At 35.3% G+C, this 20341-nt stretch overlaps 1 protein-coding gene across 4 annotated transcripts in view; it reads left to right on the top strand.

Annotated features, from left to right (window-relative positions):
- PCNX4 (pecanex 4) overlaps window positions 1–20341 on the top strand; it is a 66042-nt gene that overhangs the window by 12015 nt on the left and 33686 nt on the right. For all 4 annotated transcript variants that reach the window (XM_077909495.1, XM_077909494.1, XM_077909493.1 and 1 more), the window contains exons 3-10: window positions 5472–5651; window positions 5742–6250; window positions 6459–6559; window positions 6684–6806; window positions 10853–11213; window positions 13707–13810; window positions 17737–18770; window positions 19161–19347. In XM_077909495.1, coding sequence (XP_077765621.1) covers window positions 5472–5651; window positions 5742–6250; window positions 6459–6559; window positions 6684–6806; window positions 10853–11213; window positions 13707–13810; window positions 17737–18770; window positions 19161–19347 — 2599 coding nt within the window. The remainder of the gene's footprint in view (window positions 1–5471; window positions 5652–5741; window positions 6251–6458; window positions 6560–6683; window positions 6807–10852; window positions 11214–13706; window positions 13811–17736; window positions 18771–19160; window positions 19348–20341) is intronic.

Raw genomic sequence — 20341 nt, forward strand, 5'->3', positions numbered from 1 at the left:
CCAAACCATTGGATGATAAGATTGTTTTGATGATTAATCTCCTAGGAGTAATCTCTGTTAAAACATGCATGCTAACACAGTCTCTAAACTTTATTGAAAAGTAAAAGAAAATCCTTTATAAGGTAAGATAAATAAGCAAAATTTCAATTCTTTGTTTCACTTTAAGTAAGGATCTATGAATCTGTAAGATAGCCTGGCTGAGACTTATGAAAAGAGATGAAACTTTCCTATGAGGATCTAATGAAGAATTTTAAATTATACACATAAATATTATGTACAGATTAAGTAAATTTAAGATGAATAACATTTCTAATTCTGTTGTAACTATTAGAAGGAATAGTGATAATTTTTATGTTATAGTAGAAAAATAGAAAATAGAGTTTTTAAACAAAATTGTTTACCAACTATTTATATAATTGTTAGATAACCCTCTTTACTTGCCTTTTCTAAATCTGACTTTTATTTTTCTGTTTCTGTAGATTGTAGCTTTCTCTTTCACAAGTTTGTGTCCAGGTAGAAATGTATAGGCATCTAATAAACTAAATATTCATGTCCACCCTCAGATTCATATGTTGAAGCCCATCCCCCAGTGTGACAGTGTTTGGAGATGAGGTCTTTGCGAGGTAATTAGGAAAATGAGGATGGGGCCCTGATCTGATGGGATTAGTTCTCTTTTAAGAAGAAACACTGGAGAGCTTAATCTCTCTCTCTCTCTCCCCACTGTATGTGGATACAGTAAGAAGGCTGCTGTCTGCAAACCAGGAAGAGAGTTCTCAGCAGAACCTGACAATGCTGGCACGCTGATCTTGAACTTCTAGCCTCCAGAATAATTTCTGTTATGTAAACCACTCAGTCTGTGGCATTTCATTATGGCAGCCCAAACTGATTAAGACAGATTTTGATACCAAGAAGTGGGTTGCTCTTGTAACAGATAAGTAAAAATGTGGAAGTGGCTTTAAAATTGGGTAATGGGTAGAGGCTGAAGAGTTTTGAGGTACATGCTAGAAATATGGACTTAAAGGCATTTCTGGTGAAGTGTTAGGAATGCGAATCTATTTTTGGAAACTGGAGAAAAGGTGATTATTGCTATAAAGTGGCACTTGGCCAAACCATTTTCTAAAGTTTTGTGGAAAGTAGAACTTGAGAGTGATGAAATTGGATATAGAGGTGAGGATATTTCTAAGCAAGTGTTTGAAAGAACAGCTTGATTCCTCCTGACTGCTTGTATGAAAGGAGAGATGAATTGAAGAAGGAATTGATAAATAAAAATGGACCAGAACTTGAAGGTTTGGAAAATTTTCTGTATTACCAAAAAAAAAGAGAAAGCATGTTCTGAAGTGAGCACCAAGAGTGTGACTGAACTACCACTCAATAGTTTATGGGGTTGTATGACCAAAAATACTGTCAGTTTCAATGAAAGGGGTCAGAGACAAGATGAATGAACTAAGGCTGTTAGATTTCTTAGATTTGACAGGTGTTTAAGTAGAGGGAAAAAGACCCCAAAAGTGATTCAGAGATTGTCAGGGATATTTTTCCTTGGTTTCAACAAACTAGAAGCTGGAAGCCTTGGGACTGGTACTGCCCTACAGAGCCTTGGGAATGGGACCCCCCACCTAGAGCTGTTTGGGTAATTATTGCAACCCTGGAGGCCTGGAGGGCAGAGTGTGAAACCAAAGAGGATTCTTTCCCAGCCTTAAGATCTAATGGAATTTGCCTTGCTATTGGGACTTTTTTGGAGCCTGCCACCCCTTCCTTTCTATTTCTCCCTTCTGGAATAAGAATGTCCATCCTGGGGCTGTCCCACCATTTTGTTTTAGAAGCACATAAATTGCCTGATTTCACAGGTTCACAGCTGGAGAGAGATTTTGCTTCAGGATAGAGTGTACCTCAAGTATCACCTATATCTGATTTAGATGGTAGTTAGGTAAACTTTGGACACCATAGATTTTAGAGTTGATGCTGGAATTTGTTAAGACTGTTGGGATAGAATGAATGTATTGTGCATATAGAAAGAACATGAATTTGGGAGACTGGGGTGGAATGTTATGGAATAAATGTATATGCCCCCTCAAGATTCATATGTTGAAGCCCTAACCCCTCAGTGTGATGGTATTTGGAGATGGAGGTCTCTGGGAGGTAATTAGGTCATCAGGGTGGTCCTATTTTAATGGGATTCGTGCCCTTATAAGAAGAAAAACTATAGAGAGCTTTATCTCTCTCTTTCTCCACCATGAGAGAGCACAAAGGGAGAAGGAGAAGCAGGCCCCCCGCTGAGCAGAGAGCCTGACTCTGAGACTTCCAGTCCCACGCCCATCCTAGAACCCCAGGATCATGTACCCAGTGGAAGGCAGACACTCAACCGTCTGAGCCACGCAGGCACCCCCAGAATTTAGATTTTGTAGTTATTGTCTCACTGTGCTATTTTTGAAATCAGAAATTCCATACCTGCCTATATTACATCTTTACATTTAAAATGATGCCCTAAATACTTGGAATTTTTTAAAAATCTCAGTTAATTTATAATTTGGTTACTTTGACTCTGTGCATTACCCATTTCTAAATGAAAAAGCATAATGTTTTTTACTAAATTCTAGTTGGATTTAATATACAGTTTTAATGTTTATAGTTTGATCATTACAAAGACAGTTCACTTTTTTTTTCAACTAAAAGGAAAAGACAAAAGCAGGCCAAAATCTATTTTTATAGAAAAAGATTGATATATTTGTGCATAACAGTTACCTCCCACTTGACTTAGAAATTTAAACAAAATAGGAATCAAGATGATCTTTATATAGTAGGTATGATACTATAGATAAATAATGTATGAAATGTGTGCACTGTTGAAGTTTGGACAGTTGTCAGATAAATCAAATTGTGTCTTAATTTTATTTCAGAGAATGTAAAAGTCGAAGAGACCAGCCTCACAGTATAATAATATTTTCTCTTTCCCTGTTCTTTATTCTACTCAGTATACTTGTGTATTAATAATTTTAAGTGACTTTTTCTGTGCATTTTTATTAAAGACAAGTGTTAAATCTTCAGTGCTTTTTAGTTCTTAGATCTCAGGAATTGTTTCAATGAATGATGCATATATATATCATCTTAGTTACTATAAATACTTTTTTTCATAATTTTAAGTGACTTTTTCTGCATTTTTATTAAAGACAAGTGTTAAATCTTTAGTGCTTTTTAGTTCTTAGATCTCAGGAATTGTTTCAATGAATGATGCATATTTATATCATCTTAGTTACTATAAATACTTTTTTTCTGGGCAGGTGGATCTTAGTGAGTATACAGAATTGGAAATGTTTTTATAGCTGTTAGATATTCAAAAATATCTCTGGAAAGCTGAGATATTTTACCATAGAAAATTCCTGTTACATCATCAGAAATAGAATTTAAACATATTTTCCATATAAAAAGACTTAACCACAATAATCATATTATTTGAAAGACTTAACCACAATAATCATTATTTGAGTCTAAGTCATACAGGAAAGTGATCACAGTGTTTGGTTGCTTAAGTTATGTATGCTTATTTTTGTGTATGATATTCTTCTATATAGACAGATTTTCTGTGTCATTGCTTAAGAACAAGAAGATTTGGGGAGGTTAAATCGAATTTGGGTAAAATATTTCTTGAGTATACATTATTTTACATAAATTATACTGTCGTTGAATATGTTAGAAATGTTGTCGTTAACAAGAAAAATAACTACAGATCTGCATGTTTTCCTTGACCTTCCTGCAGTTTATTATGTGTGGTTTGATTTTCCTTTTTTTTTGTTACTTGAGTATTTTCTTCCCAGAATGAAAATGAAGTGTATTTTAAAACTATACTACAAAAAGGATTGTCCTCTAATTTAGCATCACATTGTTAACCTTGTATTCATTAATTCTCTGCTTATAAAATTTGAAGGACATACATTCTGAGACAGAGTGCATTAACCACCATAGTCCTGATAGCTGTGTAACCGAACACATTGTGTCATTATTATAATCCATGTTTGCTATACATTTGCTTCTGGGCTGTTAACATACACTTAAGTGGGTAATTATTACAGAAGGTGCCTTCTCCTTGACTTTGATTCTTAGCAGCTCAGGTATTCAAGTACAATTACGCTATAAGTTTTGAGATTTAGTTTTCTCTTTTGCAAGTTATTTTTGGAACCTGTATTCTGACATTACTGGTTTCCAGACAAAGTGTTTGGTCAACTTTATTCTAAAGAATTAGTAAGATATTCTTAGTGTTTATTCTCTTATTTTCTACATTTTTGTTAAATTATTTAAAACCATATAATACTATATTTAACTGGTAAGTGCTGTACCAAGAACCGATTTCTCCACCTTATAGAAGCCATCTCTAATTTATGATATTTTATTTTACAAGTTTGTATTCTCAATTCCATACCACTATTTATATAAAATAAAAACAGTATTATAAGCCAATTAAGGGGCACCTGGGTGGCTCAGTAGGTTAAATATCTGCCTTCAGCTCAAGTCATGATCTCAGGGTCCTAGGATCAAGCCCCGTTTCAGGCTCTCTGCTCAGCTAAGAGCCTGCTTCTTCTCCCTCTATTGCCACTCTGTGTACTTGTGTGGTCTCACAGTCTCTCTCTCTCTCTCTCTCTCTCTCTCTCTCAAATAAAATGTTATAAAATTTTTTTAATTAAAAAAAATGCTAGTTAAGTTCATAAAGGCACATTCATAACGTTATATTCTCGACTCCTGATACTAATTCTACTGACTTCAAATCTGGGTCTGGGGGTTAAGACAGTATGGTAGGAAGCAAGAAGAGCTCTCTTTGTTGGCAACTAATGGTAAGAACATCAGTAAGGCTTTGGCTTTCCCAGAGTTACAATTTTAAATTAGAAAATTTTAAACTCAAGAATCATTGGTAGAGTTTCAGCCAATGTAGTTTAGACAATTAAGAGTGAAATGTTTCTGCTCTGGGCTCAGTTCAGCTTTACAAATCCCTAAATTCAATTATATTCTAAGTAAATCGCTTTTATTGACTTCTTCCTTCTTTCTACATTTGAATCCACAAATTGTTTTTAAAGATTTTATTTATTTATTCATGAGAGACACAGAGAGAGAGAGAAGAGAGAGGCAGAGACACAGGCAGAGAGAGAAGCAGGCTCCATGCAGGGAGCCCGATATGGGACTTGATCCCCGGACTCCAGGATCACTCCCTGAGCTGAAGGCAGGTGCTTAACCACTGAGCCACCCAGGCATCCCTGAATCCACATATTTTCTAAGTGCTAATCTATGCAATTGAGTAAGGATAGTCGCTGATAAAGGGGAAGGACAATGGTCACAATTTATTAATGTCGATCTTTTGTAGTTTGGGACTAGGATCTTTTTGTAAGTGTTCTTTGTTTTGGGGAGTGGGTTGCATGCATTGTTTTTCCTGGAAAGATCCTCTTCTGTATATCATTTGGTATGATTTAAATGTATCCTTTTTCTTATAGGTTTATGATAAATGTGCCAGCTCTAGAACAAATGAATCAGATTTTACACATCTTATTTATATTTTTACCCTTTCTGTGGGCACTTGGGACTCTGCCCCCACCTGATGCACTTTTCTTATGGGCAATGGAGCAGGTTTTAGAGTTTGGCCTTGGAGGCTCATCTATGTCAACTCACTTATGGTAATCATCTTAAATATTAAAGTTGTATGTAACTTATTCTTAAAGTATAATTTTAAAATTTTTAAAGCAAATCTTTCTTTTTCTCTGCAGGTTATTAATAATGTTCACCATTTCTGCTGGAACAGCTGTAACATCATATTTCATTCCCAGTACTGTTGGTGTGGTTCTTTTCATGACTGGACTGGGGTTCTTACTAAGTCTTAACCTAAGTGACATGAGTCTTGTCTTCAAACACAGTGTCACCAGAGTTGGAACCAAATCTAAAGCTTCACCCAGTGGTTCAGAAAAACAGTTTACTTGGAAAGAATGCCTTTTCTACATCATCATATTAGTCTTGGCTCTCACAGAAACTAGTTTGCTGCATCACTTTGCTCGTTTCCCACAGATTTCCAATAACAGTCCTCAGGCTATTGTTGGCTATATTTTGATGATATTGCTTATAATACTATGGATACTTAGAGAAATTCAAAGTGTTTATATCTTTGGAATTGTCCGAAACCCTTTGTATCCAAAGGATGTGCAAACTGTGACTTTATTCTTGGAGAAGCAAACAAGACTTGTGAAGATTGGTGTTGTCAGACGGATTTTGCTAAATCTAGGTAGGAAGATAAAATCTATATGGAATTCCCATATTTTTGCATATACAGCATGCAGGCGTTTATTCTTTTATGTTTGTTTCTTAATTTTTTTTCAGTTAATTGCTTAAATATGCTCATAAAAATCATATTAGCCAAAATAAAATATGGTAGAAGCAGTTATTTTGCTTTAAATTTGTTTCTCTCTCTCTCTCTCTCTTTTTTGTCCTAGTGTCACCCTTTGCTATGATAGCATTTCTTTCACTGGACAGTTCCTTACAGGGGCTCCACTCTGTGTCTGTCTCCATTGGATTCACAAGAGCCTTTAGAAAGGTAATCCAGATAAGCACCCAACAGTATTTTTGTACTGCTAAATGTAATTGCAATGTTGTTTATTCTACCAATTTACTTAAATCATTAAACTCTACCTAATAAAGTGGATACTCTGGTACTACAGGTATGGCAGAGTACAGAAAATGCTTTATTGGAGACAGTCATTGTGTCAGTAGTACACTTGCTGATCTCCAGTACAGATGTGTGGTGGAACAGAAGCCTGGATACAGGAATCAGACTCTTACTGGTAAGTATATGTTTTTAATAGCTCTATTTATTTATTTTATTTATCTATTCATGAAAGACAGAGAGAGAGAGAGAGAGAGAGAGGCAGAGACACAGGCAGAAGGAGAAGCAGGCTCCATGAAGGAAGCCCGATGTGGGACTCAATCCTGGGACTCCAGGATCATGCCCTGGGCTGAAGGCAGATGCTCAACTGCTGAGCCACCCGGGCATCCTGTGTTTTAATAGCTTTATTGAGATGTATTTGACGTACCGTAAATCACCCACTTACTCTGTTAGTTCAGTAGTAGAATCCTACAACCATCACCACAGTTAATTTTAGACCATTTTCAACATTCCAAAAAGAAATCTCACACATATTAACGTCATTTCCTATTTCCACTCTCCATCTCACACATCCCCCCATTCCAGCCCCAGCAACCATTAATGTACTTTCTGTTTCTCTGGTTGTGTTATTTATCAGATGATTGATTTTTAGGTTGATTTCACTTTTTGTCTATAATGAGTAGTGTTGCTATGAACATTTGTGTACATGTTTTTGAACATAGGGTTTTTTTTGGACACATGTTTTCATTCCTTTTAACTATATATACCTAGGACTGGAATTTCACTTCCACTTCGTGGCTTGCTCTTTTATTGTTGAATTTAACAGTTCTTTATATATTCTGGATACAAGTTCCTTGACATATATATGATCAACAAAAATTTTCCCCCATTGTATAGGCTGTCTTTCTCCTTCTTGATAATATGCTTTGAAGCAAAGAAGTTTTTGATCTTGCTGAAGTTCAGTTTATTTCGTTTTTCTTCCGTCTCTTGTATTGTTGGGGTCATATCTAATAAACACTGCCTATTCCCAAATCATAAAGATTTATTGTGTTTTTTTCTAAGAGCTTTACAGTTTTAGGTCCTACATTTGAGTCTATGATTCACTTTGAGTTTATTTTTGTATATGATGTGAGGTGGGGTTCCAAATCCATTCTTTTATATATGGTATATACAATTGTCCCGGCATCATTTATTGAAATGTCTTTTTTTGGTACTCTGGTCAAAAATCAAATGAAACGTGAGAGTTTATTTCTGGATTCTCAACTCTTTTCCATTTATCTGTGTGTCTATCCTTATGCTCCTACTATCCTATCTTTATTACTATACTTGGTAGTAGGTTTTGAAGTCGGGAAGTGTGAGTCTTCCAACTTTGTTCTTTTTTAAGATTGTTTTGACCCAGTGCCCTTGCATTACCATGTGAATATTTGTTTCAGCTTTTCAGTTTTTGCAAGAAGATACCTGAAACTTTGCTAGATTACCTCAAATGTGTAGATCAATTGCCATCTTAAAAATGTTAATTCTTCCTACCCGTCAACATGACATGTCTTTATATTTAAGATCTTTATTTCAACAATGATTTGTAGTTTTCAGTGTTACAAGTTTTACACCTCTATTAAATTTTTTCTAAGTATATCATTATTTTTTATGATATTATAAATGGAATTGTTTTCTTAATTCATTTTTTAGCTTGTTTATTGCTTGAGTTTAGAGTACAGTTGATTTTTTTTAATTTTAATCTTGTGTCCTAAAACCTAACTTCTATTAGTTCTAGCAGATTTTTAGATTTTTTTTTAAAGATTTTATTTATTTATTCACAAGAGACAGAGACAGAGAGAGAGAGGCAGAGACACAGGCAGAGGGAGAAGCAGGCTCCATGCAGGAAGCCTGATGTGGGACTCCATCCCAGATCCCCAGGATCACGCCCTGAGCTGAAGGTGGTGCTAAACCGCTGAGCCACCCAGGCTGCCCAGATTTTTAGTAGATTTTTAAAGACAATTTGTGTGTAAGATCACATCATCTGCAAATTAGATATAATAGAGATATTTTTACTTCTCCCTTTTCCATCTAAATGTCTTACCTACTTGTCCTTGCCACAACCTCCAGTATAATATTGAGTAGAAAAGTAGACATCAAAAAAAAAAAAAAGAAAAGAAAAGTAGACATCTTATGAGGAAAGCATTCAGTCTTTCTCCATTAAGTTGATGTTAGTCTTTTACCATTAGAACAATATCAGCTATTGTAGATGTTCTTTTGCACATTGAGGAAGTTCCCTTCTGTCTGGTTGATCTTTTCATCATAAAGAGTGTCTAAAGTGATTTTGTTAGATGCGTTTTCTGTGTCATGTGGTTTTTGTCCTTTAATCTGTTAACATGGTGTAATATGTTGATTTCTGGTGTTAGACCAACATTGCCTTCTAAGAATAAATGCCATTTGGTCATGGTGTCTAATCCTGCTTATAGGTTGCAGGATTTGGTTGGCTAGTATTTTTGTGTGGTTGATATTTACATGTATTTGTGGCTTTCTTTTCTTGTCATATCTTTTTGGTTTCAATATCAAAATAGCACTAACTTCATAGAATGAGTTAGGAATTTCATACATTATTCTTAAATGTTTGATTATATTTGATAAGTATCTTAAAATTTTTGTGGTATGTAGTATTTTATAATATAATAATATCCAAGCCTCAGCTTTTCTCTGTAAGTAGCTTTTAAATTACAGATTCAATTTCTTTACTTTTTATAGCTCTGTTCAGTTTTTCTATTTCTTCTTGAGTTGCTTTATGTTTTTCAAGGAACTTGCCAGTTTCATCTAAGTGATTAAATTTATCAGCATATAGTTCATAGTATTCTCTTATAATCCTAATTTTTTTTGTAAGATTGGTGGTTAAGTTACCTCTTTCATTCCTGATTTTAATAATTTGAGTCTTCTCTGTTCTGTTCTTGGTCAGTGTAGCTAAAAGTTTGTCCATTTTATTGATCTCAAAAAACTAGCTTTTGATTTCATTGATTTTCTCTATTGTTTTTATATGCTCTATTTTATTAATTTCTGCCCTAATCTTTATTATTTCCTTCCTTCTGCTTACTTAAGGTTCGGTTTGTGCTTTGTTTTCTAGTTTCTCTAGTTTCCTAAGGTGGAAGATTAGGTTATTGATTTAAGATCTTCTAAAGTAGTCATTTAAAGTTAGCTATAAATTGCCCTCTGAGCATGTTTTAGCTGAAACACAAGTTTTGGTATGTTGTATTTTTGTTTCATTCATCTCAAAATGCTTTCTCATTTTTTTGTGTGATGTCTTCTTTGACCTGTTGGTTATTTAGCAATGTGTCTTTTAAATTTTTTTGGTAAGTTTTTTTTTCTTTTTTTTTTTTTTTGTAAGATTTTTTTTTTTTAAGAACTCTCTACACTCAGTGTGGTCAAACTTACAACCCCAAGATCAAGGCTTGCATAGTCTACCAGTTGAGCCAGCCAGGCACCCCTGCAATGTGTCTTTTAATTTCAAGATGTCTTTCTATTTGTTTTTTATTCCTATTGCTGATTTAATTCTGTTTTGATTAAAGAACATACTTTGTGGGCAGCCCCAGTGCCCCAGCGGTTTAGTGCCGCCTTTGGCCCGGGGTGTGATCCTAGAGACCTGGGATCAAGTCACACGTCGGGTTCCCTACATGGAGCCTGCTTCTCCCTCTGCCTGTGTCTCTGCCTCTCTCTCTCTCTCTCTCTCTCTCTCTCTCTCTCTGTCTCTGTCTCTCTATCATGAATAAATAAATCTTTAAAAAAAAAAAAAAGAACATACTTTGCATGATTTGTATGAACATAACTTAGTATAACTGCAATCTATTAAGTTTGTCTTTGGCATGGCTTCTGTTTCTTAATTTATAAAAAATACTCTCTAAAATAAGGATGAATTAAGGATAGTTGCTTAGCTATTTACCACTTCTGGTTCTTGTGACCTAACAAGCATAAAATAGAAAAGTTAGTCAATCTTGAGACATAGCTAGCACTCTGTTGGTTCTCTTTAGTATTACTTTTTTTCTAAGAGAGCTCAAACTTTTAAAAATGTAGACATTTATTATTTGTGAGGTTGGAAAAAATTATAACAAAGCATCTCATATAAGGACTATTTCCTCAAAAATGTTACAGCCATAATAAAATTCTACAGTTTTCCTTATATGATCTTGAAAATTCATGAAGTCTTTGAAAATAAAAAAAATCATTTTTACATTTCTACAGGTTGGTATCATGCGTGATCGTCTGATTCAGTTCATCTCTAAACTACAATTCGCTGTGACTGTACTTTTGGCATCGTGGACTGAGAAAAAACGTCGAAAGTCAACCACCTCTTTATGTATACTCAACATTGTCTTCTTTCCATTCGTGTTGGTCTTCATAGTTTTTTCTACACTACTCTCCTCTCCCTTACTCCCCCTCTTCACCCTTCCTTTGTTCTTGGTGGGCTTTCCCCGACCTATTCAGATTTGGCCAGGAGCAGTGGGCACCACAGCCTGCGTGTGTGCAGATACAGTATACTACTACCAGATGGTCCCAAGTTTGACCACTGCATTGCAGTCTGCAATGGCAGCTGGAAGTTTAGGTAAGTACATGGGTTGTGCTTTAAAAATCCTCACTAATGTAAAGTACAAAAACATGAATATAGAGAAAAAGTCTTTTATCCAACCATTATGTAGATTTTAATATTTTTGATATATGGCAGAAGGAGTAAATATGAAATAGAAGTATATCTCTTCTTATTTTGAGGTAAATAATAAAAAAATAAAAAATAGTAAGAAAAAATTTCATTAAGGTAATTTGACATTTTTAAAAAACATTTCCTTAAATAAAATCAGGTTCTAATCCCAGCACTATACCATGAAAACACCTATCTCCCAAAATTTCCATGAATTTATAGTGTGTTCACATCAAGTAGATGCAATGGCTTAGATCCATAAATAGGAAAAATTAGCTTTAATATCAGATTGAAGGGCTTATGAGAGTTTGTTCATATCTTATTAGTTATTGTATAGCAACGTAAGCAGTCTGACAAGGTTACAGGGCAAGATAACAAAAGCTGTGGTCAATGATCGGTAGTCTCCCAAAAATGAAGTACTATGCAAGTATCCATAAGGAAAAATATTTTTGATGAGGATGAACTAATTTTATGAATTAATGCTTTCATTGTATGCCAACTATAAATTCAACTATATTTAACTTCTTGAGGTTAGTTTCAGGTTAGGCACAAGCTGATGACAGTAGTGTGTTGTCTCCTACCATATGCCTTAGCTCTTGAAACTTGTTTTAGAAATCTCCAGTGACATCTTGGCAAACCTATTCCAGGCAGAATAGCAATTTCAAATTGGAATTTTAATGAAATGCTTACTTGGATTGAACTTTTCTAATTATCTATTATCTAAAATATGCTAGGTAATCTAGGAAAAACTTTGTAGTATAAATTTTTTAATGAATAATATTTCTTTCTTAAAGAAAATACCCTTTTAATCATTTCATCCACTTCTAATTAATGTTTATTATCTAATACTATGCCACTTTTAAAAATACCTGTGAGATTTGACTTACATCTGAAGTAATAAATAGGTAGAAATTAATACTTTATAATCAAATCAGTTATACTCAGCAAGAAGTGTGTCATAAAGTTTCCCTGGGGACAAAAAAAAAAACAATGAGATAACATTTCACATATATCTGGCTGGCAGAAATATAAAAGTTTAAAATTACCAAATACTGGCTAGGATATGTGGAATGGGAACTTTCATACCCTCCCGGAAGGAAATATAAATTCATAGAACCACCTTGAAGAGTAAATAGTCTGTAGTAAAGGTGTACATATCCCATAACCTAGGGATTTAGCTTTAGGTTCCATAATTCTAATTAGATTCTAATTCTGGAGGAACTTCTACACATGTGGTTTGGGGGTCCCCAAGCCCATATCCTGGTTTGGTGATTCACAAGAGGACTGGCAGAGCTCAATATATCTTTGGACTCACGGCTAAGATTTATTATAACAAAAGGATGCGGAATAAAATCAATGAACAGAAAAGTTAGGTAGAGTAAAACATGGTGCAAGCTTCCAGATGTCCTCTCCCAATAGAATGCCACAGAACGTGCTTAATTCCCCACCCATATGTTGTCACAACTTGTATATATGGTGACTACTAGGAAAGCTTATTTGAGACCCTCTACCTAGCATGTACCAAAATTCCAGACTCCCAGAAGGAAAGCAGGTGTCCAGTATAAACTGTATTGTTTGTACAGGGGGATCCTTGGATGGCTCAGTGGTTTAGTGCCTGCTGTCAGCCCAGGGTGTGGTCCTGGAGTCCCAGGATCAAGTCCTACATCGGGCTCCTTGCATGGAGCCTGCTTCTCTCTCTGCTTAGGTCTCTGCCTCTCTCTGTGTCTCTCATAAATAAATAAATAAAATCTTAAAAAAATAATAAACTATTGGTTGTACAAACTGTTTAGGCACAGTGAGACTTTTATCAGGGTCACCACCATCAACCAGCTTTGCAAGTAGGACTTTTAAAGGGTAGCCATCAATTCTGCTATTTTAACTCTTTACTGTACAGCACATTGTATAAGCAGACTTACGCAAAGCTAATCCCTGCAGTATTAAAGTTTTTGTACAGTGTGGTAGGTAGCAATTACTGTAAATTTTAACACCACAAAACATTTTTATATGCCTCTTTATAAAAGTGTCCAAAATGCTTTAAGTAAATAATGTGAAATTCAGTTTTATGCATTTTTTACATTTAATACTTTTATACTTTTAGTATTTTTCCTACTGTATTTAGGATTTTATATAGCAGATTCTACTTGTTTCTCTAGAAAATATATCCTTGAATTTTTATGTATTATCACCTATAGATTTTCTCTTCTGTTCCTGTTCCAGTTCCAGTAAAGAGCTTTAATTTAGCCCCCTGATATGCAATGAATAATTGTTTCTATTCTTGACATAAAGAGAGAATAAAAGGAGCTATGAATCATTCCAAATGTGCTATCAATTTTGAAGATTCACATGGCAAAATAAAACAAGCTTGAATATTACTTACCTTTTTTCTCTAATTTGTTTTAGGTCTCCTCTTACCTGGGTCTCATTACTTGGGCCGTTTTCAGGATCGTTTAATATGGATAATGATTCTAGAATGTGGTTATACATACTGCTGTATTAACATTAAGGTCATTGTACATTTGAAACCTCTTTCTAGTATTATAGCACGTGTATAAAATTTTTTTACCTGTTATAGACATATCATACACTTAATATTTCAATTTAAGAGTATCAGTTTAAGAAAAAAAGAGTATCAATTTATCAGCCTGTGAAAACACCTAGGGATTTTTAAAGTGTATTTCAATATGCACATGTTGATAGGTAGGCTACTGTTGATTGCATAATAGAGCATAGTAATAAAATACACCTGCCCTCTTTTTGTCCAGTCCTGTTCTTTTTATCCTTATCTAGTTGAGCATCTCAAAATTGTGACTCAGTAATATTTTTTCACTCCTACATCACGTAAGCATTCTCAACGTAATGAAAGAGCTTATTCTGATCCTTACTCCCCTAACTGCTTCACCCTGTTTTTCTCCTCTTTTTAAAGCAAAATGCCTTAATAGGATTACTTATAATCAAACATCAAATTTCATTTCTCCCATTTTCTCTTCAACTTACTCTAGGTTTTTGACCCTGTTGCCTGTTACTGTACCAAAACTGTCCAAGTTTCCAGTGGCTATCACATTACTAAATCCAATGACTCGTTCTCAGACCTGGTCTTATTTGACCTGTCTGCAGCATTTGACACAGTCAGTGTCTTTTTTTAGCTTATTTCATGGGTCAGTCCTTGTCAGTCTCCTTTAATGGTTCCTTCTCTTTCCCTTGACCTCCTTTTTTTTTTTTTTTTTTTTTTTAAGATTTTATTTATAAATTTGAGAGACAGCATGAGTGGGGGAGGGGCTGAGGAAGAGAGAGAAGCAGACTCCCTGCTGAGCAGGGAGCTGGATGCCAGGCTCCATCCCAGAACCCTGGGATCATGACTTGAGCCCAAAGCAGACACTTAACCAGCTAAGCCACCCAGGTACCTTTCTTGACCTCTTAATATCAGACTGCCCCAGAGCCTGGCAGTCTTTGGTGACAACCCCATACTTCTGGTTGCTCAGCCCCAAAGCATCTGATCTTTAGTCCAGTGATATTTCACTCCTGTTTACTTCATACCCCGCATGCACTCCAACAAGAATCCTGTTGGCTCTGTGTTTAAGCCATATCCTATATCCCACCACGTCTCACCACCCTACTATTAGCTCTCTTTATCTCTTTCCAGGTAATTGCAATAGCCTCCTAAATGGTCTCCCTGCTTCTTTCTACCTGTGCCTCCCTATGTCTTTTCTCAACTAGAGTTACCTTTAAAATCTAACTCATATCATGTCAATTCTCTACTCAAAACCATACAGTGTATCTCTTTTTTTTTTTAAATTCAGAGTAAAAGCCAAGGGCCCTGGATGGTCAGGCTATTTCCTCTTGGCCTCATCTTACTACTTGAATCTTGAATCTTCTCTACTCCAGCCTACTGGCTCTTCTCTCTACCTGGAACACCCCTCCTTCACATAAGCACACAGCTAACTCCCTTACCACCTTCAAGTCTTTCTCAAATGTCACCTTCTCAGTGAGATCTACTATGGCTATCCTATTTAAAATTGTATTCCCACACCCATCCTGGCACTCCCAGTCATCTTTGGCTTGCTTTACTTTTTCTTTATTTTTATAGCACTTATACCTTCTAACAAACTATATAATTTACTTATTATTTTCATTGTTGATTGTCTGTGTCCCCTTTACTCTCTAATGTAAATGTCACAAGGGCAGGGCTCTCTGAAGAGACATATCCTAAGCCCCTGGAACAGTGTCTGGCACATAATAGGCCCTTGATAAATATTTGTTGAATGAATAGTGGTGAATGAATGAATGTTTTGTCTTAGCACCAACAGGATAAAATTGCTGGTGACTAAAAAGCTTTTTCTTTTGCCCAGTGGTTCTCTAAATTAAGCTCCCTAGATTAGTAATACTAACATCTCCTGGAACTTATTAGAAATGGACATTCTTGGGCACCACTTCAGACCTACTGAATCAGAAACAAGAAGTGGGGGGCTGACAGTCTGTTTTAACTGCCCTCCAGTGGTTCTGACTTACCTAAAGTTTGAGAACCTAGTCTAACCTGTACAGGTAAGAGAAGGCAAAAACTCATGCAAAATATGAGGACATACTGCTTCATTTAGGCTGTATTTTTAAAATGGTATGTTTTATAATACCTAATAATGTGGATCCTTTATTGATCTTTTGTGCTCTGTCATATATGTAAAGATTACACTTTTTTGGTGACAAACTTTTTTCTTTTTCATTTATTTGGACATAAGGTGGCTTAGCAATATCATCTTAACCAATATTTATTTATTGTATGCTTTAAAGTTTACAAAGCACTTTTTAAGAAATTATTTTTTAGAAAGAGATTGTTAGAGGGGAGGGGCAGAGGGAGAAGTAAAGAAAGAATCTTAAGCAGGCTCCACGCCCAGCACAGAGCCGTTGTGGGGCTAGATCTCAGGACCCTGAGGCCATAACCTGAGCCGAAATCTAGAGTCCAAGGCTTAACTGATGAAGCCACCCAGGTACCCCAACAAAGCACTTTTATTACTTAAATCTTCACAACCCTATGTGCAAGGATTAGTTTTCTTTGAAAGAGAAAGAAAAGGATTCTCTGGATAAGTGATCTACTCATGATTATGTACTAAATCATGATTTAAAAATGATTTAAAAATGGCTTCTGATGTCACATGATTTAAAAATGGCTTCTGATGTCACATTCCAGACTCACTGCTTGGATCCTAATACAACCCGACAGCATTGTCTTTTATTAAAGGCACTGGTAATTTTGTAAATATGTGTAAATAAATGAACAATGGTAGCAATAATAACAGAAAACAGTGACCTGGTTCATCCTCTTCAAGTGATTCCTTGTAGAGAAGTAACAAAAATGTGTTTAAAATTCACATAAAAACACATTCAGGGGTCCTGGGTGACGCAGGTTGGGCATCAGAGTTGGTTTTGGCTCATGTCATGATCTTGGGATCATGCGATTGAGCCCCACATTGGGCTCCACACTGGGTGCAGAGTCTACTTGGTACTGTCTCCTCTCCCTTTACTCCTCCCTCCCTTCAAATGAATGGATACATCTTTAAAAAGGAAATAAATAAGGGGATCCCTGGGTGGCTCAGCGGTTTACTGCCTGCCTTCAGCGCAGGGCGTAATCCTGGAGTTCCGGGATCGGGTCCTGCGTCAGACTCCCTGCATGGAGCCTGCTTCTCCCTCTGCCTGTGTCTCTGCCTCTCTCTCTTTCTCTCATAAATAAATAAATAAGGTCTTTTAAAAAAATAAAAAGGAAATAAGTAAAAAGGAAATAAAAACATATTCATAATATTCATTCTGTCAGCATATATTTGCTGCATACCTGTTGTGTGCCAAGTACTGGTTAGGCACTGCAGGTATAGTAATATCCAAAAGAGAGCTGCTTTATGGAGTTTACATTATAGTTAGATGAGACAGACAGTAACCAAATACATAAATCTATATGATGATGATGATGATGTTATAATTAAAAACTGGAACAGGAAAATGAGTAAATCATTGTGGCATATCCATACAGTAGAATAATGCTTTCATATAAAGTAGGATAAAAAACTACTGTATATGCTATATAATTCCAATTTTACCTCTTACCCTCCAAAAAAATTTTATATTAAAAAGTTTTTTGTAAGTGTGATTTGACCTTGACTATACATATAGTCATTCAAAATTGCAGTCATAGTCAATTAAATTGTTTTGGTAATTTCTAGTGGCATTCTATAATTTCTTTTAAAATAGCATTTTTCATCTGTATGCAGCATCAAGTGTGTTTAAGTGGCAATAAGTTTGAGTAAAGGTATAGTTCTTGAGTTAAATAAATTTTTTTGCATTTTCTATATTTTAATTATAATCCAATATGTGGGCACATAGAAAAGTAGTTGCTTTTCTCTGTGTAATAAGTGATCATAAACTGAAGTACTTTTTATTTCCTGTTTAGGGGTTAGAATTGCAAGAGACGTCCTGTCATACTGCTGAAGCTCAAAGAGTTGATGAAGTTTTTCAAAGTGCCTTTGAACAAGAATCTTCAAGAATATGTTCTATTAATGAACACTTTGGAAATGTCTTGACACCTTGTACTGTTTTGCCAGTAAAACTCTATTCTGATGCCAGGAATGTTCTATCTGGCATAATCGATTCTCATGACAATTTAAAAGAATTTAATGGTGACCTTATTAAAGTACTTGTGTGGATACTTGTTCAGTACTGCTCCAGAAGACCCAACGTGCAGGAGGTTGTTCACGAAATGGAAAATAAAGGGAAAGCATCCCCAATAATCCTGCCTGCTTTGACTGCTTCACCACAAACCCAATCCCCAGAAGACACAGATAGTTTAAATTCAGAAATTTTGGATGACTGGTCTGATGATAATATTTTTGGCGATGAGCCAACTATCAAAAAAGGAAAAGAAAAAGATCAATTAAAGGTTGTACCAGGTATAAATTTGCCTATTCCAGGATCACTAGAAGCACAGGAGGTTGGCGATCATTTTTTAGGCACAGTTCCTGAAAGCAGTCTTTACAAGTCAGTTATATTGGGATACCCTGTGGTTGACAAAGGAAAACCAAAAGATATGGCATATATCCCTCTCCTGGAGTTCAGTTGTTCTCATTCTCACTTGTTAAGCTTACCTGAAGAGTGGACATCTAATTGTTTGCCTAATTCCAAAATGAGGGAGATGAGTTCATTATTTCCAGAAGAGTGGTATCAATTTGTTTTAAGGCAGTTGGAATGTTTTCATTCAGAAGAAAATGCCTCAAATGTACTGGAAGAAATTGCAAAGGACAAAGTTTTAAAAGACTTTTATGTTCATGCAGTAATGACTTGTTATTTTAGTTTTTTTGGAGTAGATAATATGGTTCCCAGTCCTGGTCATTTATTGAGAGTTTACAGTGGTGTTTTGCCTTGGTCTCTTGCCTTGGATTGGCTCACAGAAAAGCCAGAACTGTTCCAACTAGCACTGAAAGCTTTCAGGTAATTTGTTTTGATTATATATAAATTACTGGTAGAAAATACTGATTTTTTAAAAAATAACCTAGAAGGAGATACTTCATTTCTAACTTTCAAAAATAATCACTTTCCTAAAAATGGGGAAAAAGATGCTTAGCGATTATATCAGGAGTACATTTTAATTTCTACTTCTTTTTATTTTGTTTATGTGGAGAACCTGTTTTTCATATGACTTAATGGATTTCTTCACTTTCACTTCACTCTATCATTCTCCTTGATCTTTTTATCTAAAATATGTATGATTTCAGTGCAGAGTCTTAAAAATATTGATTGAACAAAATCTATTTCACCTATAAGGTTGATTTTATAAATTTTATTAAAAATTCTAAAATTCTTTGTTTCTCCATTTTTAAGGTATACTCTGAAATTAATGATTGATAAAGCAAGTTTAGGTTCAATAGAAGACTTTAAAGAGCTGACTAACTGCCTTGAAGAATATGAAACTGACTGGTACATTGGTTTGGTATCTGATGAAAAGTGGAAGGAAGCAGTTTTACAAGAAAAACCATACTTGTTTTCTCTGGGATATGACCCTAATATGGTAAGGCTAAAAATGTGTTTTTAAACATTTTTGTATATTAACCTTAAATAACAGAAATCAGTTATAAAGTATTTGAACTAGTTGATAGAGATACAACATTCTGGGTATGGATATATTAATTAACTTGTTAAGGCATTTGCAACCGTGACTTTATGGCCAACATAGTACAATCCTAGAATGACTATTTACTTTTGGAAACGTAATGTGAGCCAATTAAAAATGTGTAGCCATTGTGTAATAACTGACCTATAAGATAGCCAAGTAAACTTAATTTCTTAAATTGCTATAATATATTTGACTACATGGATTATATTCCTGTGCCAAATTTGAGTCATGACTTATCATTTTGGACTTGACTCCTAGAAGAAAAATTAATTTATAAGTGGCAGAGTATTCCTTTTGCTGACTTCTCTGTTTTATTTTTTTTCTATTTTTTTCCTATGTTTTATTTGAAGCAACTCTGACCTGTGAAAAATCAGAGACTCCGGGAGTTTTTGTTTTTGTTTTTTTTTAGATTTTATTTATTTAATTCATGAGACACAGAGAGAGAGAGAGAGGCAGAGACACAGGCAGAGGGAGAAGCAGGCTTCATGCAGGGAACCTGATGTGGGACATGATCCTGCGACTCCAGGATCACGCCCTGGGCCGAAGGCAGGCACTAAACCACTGAGCCACCCAGGATCCCCAGGAGTTTCTTTTTTTTTAAAGAAATTAGTGGCTCTTCTCATTACATTTAAAATGTCATCAAGTGTGCACAATGTGATTCAGTGTTTTAAGCTCATTATAGGTTTCATATCTGGTATTGCAGCTTGAGGAGCTCCACAGATGTGCTCTTCATCAAAAATAATGAAAGTTATTTTTTTTAAGGTTTTATTTATTTCAGGTAGTGAGAGAGAGAAAAAGAACAAGCAGTGGGGAGAGGGAGAAGTAGGCTCCCCACTGAGCAGGGAGCCTGACATGGAGCTTGATCTCAGGACCCTGAGATCACAACCTG

The sequence above is a fragment of the Canis aureus genome, chromosome 9 (genome assembly GCF_053574225.1).
Source record: "Canis aureus isolate CA01 chromosome 9, VMU_Caureus_v.1.0, whole genome shotgun sequence".
NCBI lineage: Eukaryota > Metazoa > Chordata > Mammalia > Carnivora > Canidae > Canis > Canis aureus.